Raw genomic sequence first — 304 nt, forward strand, 5'->3', positions numbered from 1 at the left:
CCCAGGAGCTGCTCGATCTTGGCGTCGACGCAGAGTGGGCAGCTGGGGCAGGTCTCCTTGGTGGGGTGGTAGACGAAGTGGATGTGCTTGAGGATGAGGGCGTCGCGCTCGGCCTGCAGCTTCTGCAGCGCCTTGAAGCGCTGCTCCTCGCCCAGCACGTCCTGGATGACGCCCATCTTCTCCTTGCTGGGCTTGGCGTCCAGCTCCAGCTCGTAGAAGAGCTCCGAGTACTCCAGAAGCAGCTCCTGGAACTCCTCCTTGGCCTTCTCGATGAGCTGCTTCTGGTGCTTGCTGGAGATGTTCA

The 304-nt window shown here is 61.8% G+C and overlaps 1 protein-coding gene across 1 annotated transcript in view; it reads right to left on the reverse strand.

Moving 5' to 3' along the window:
* LOC104492277 (rho GTPase-activating protein 35-like) overlaps positions 1 to 304 on the reverse strand; it is a gene marked incomplete at its 3' end in the record, with an annotated part of 3,386 nt that overhangs the window by 1,083 nt on the left and 1,999 nt on the right. The window contains exon 4 of the mRNA XM_010134807.1: positions 1 to 291. Within this exon, the coding sequence (XP_010133109.1) occupies positions 1 to 291 (291 nt within the window). The remainder of the gene's footprint in view (positions 292 to 304) is intronic.

Source organism: Buceros rhinoceros, unplaced genomic scaffold (assembly GCF_000710305.1).
Source record: "Buceros rhinoceros silvestris isolate BGI_N320 unplaced genomic scaffold, ASM71030v1 scaffold37954, whole genome shotgun sequence".
NCBI classification, from domain to species: Eukaryota; Metazoa; Chordata; class Aves; order Bucerotiformes; family Bucerotidae; genus Buceros; species Buceros rhinoceros.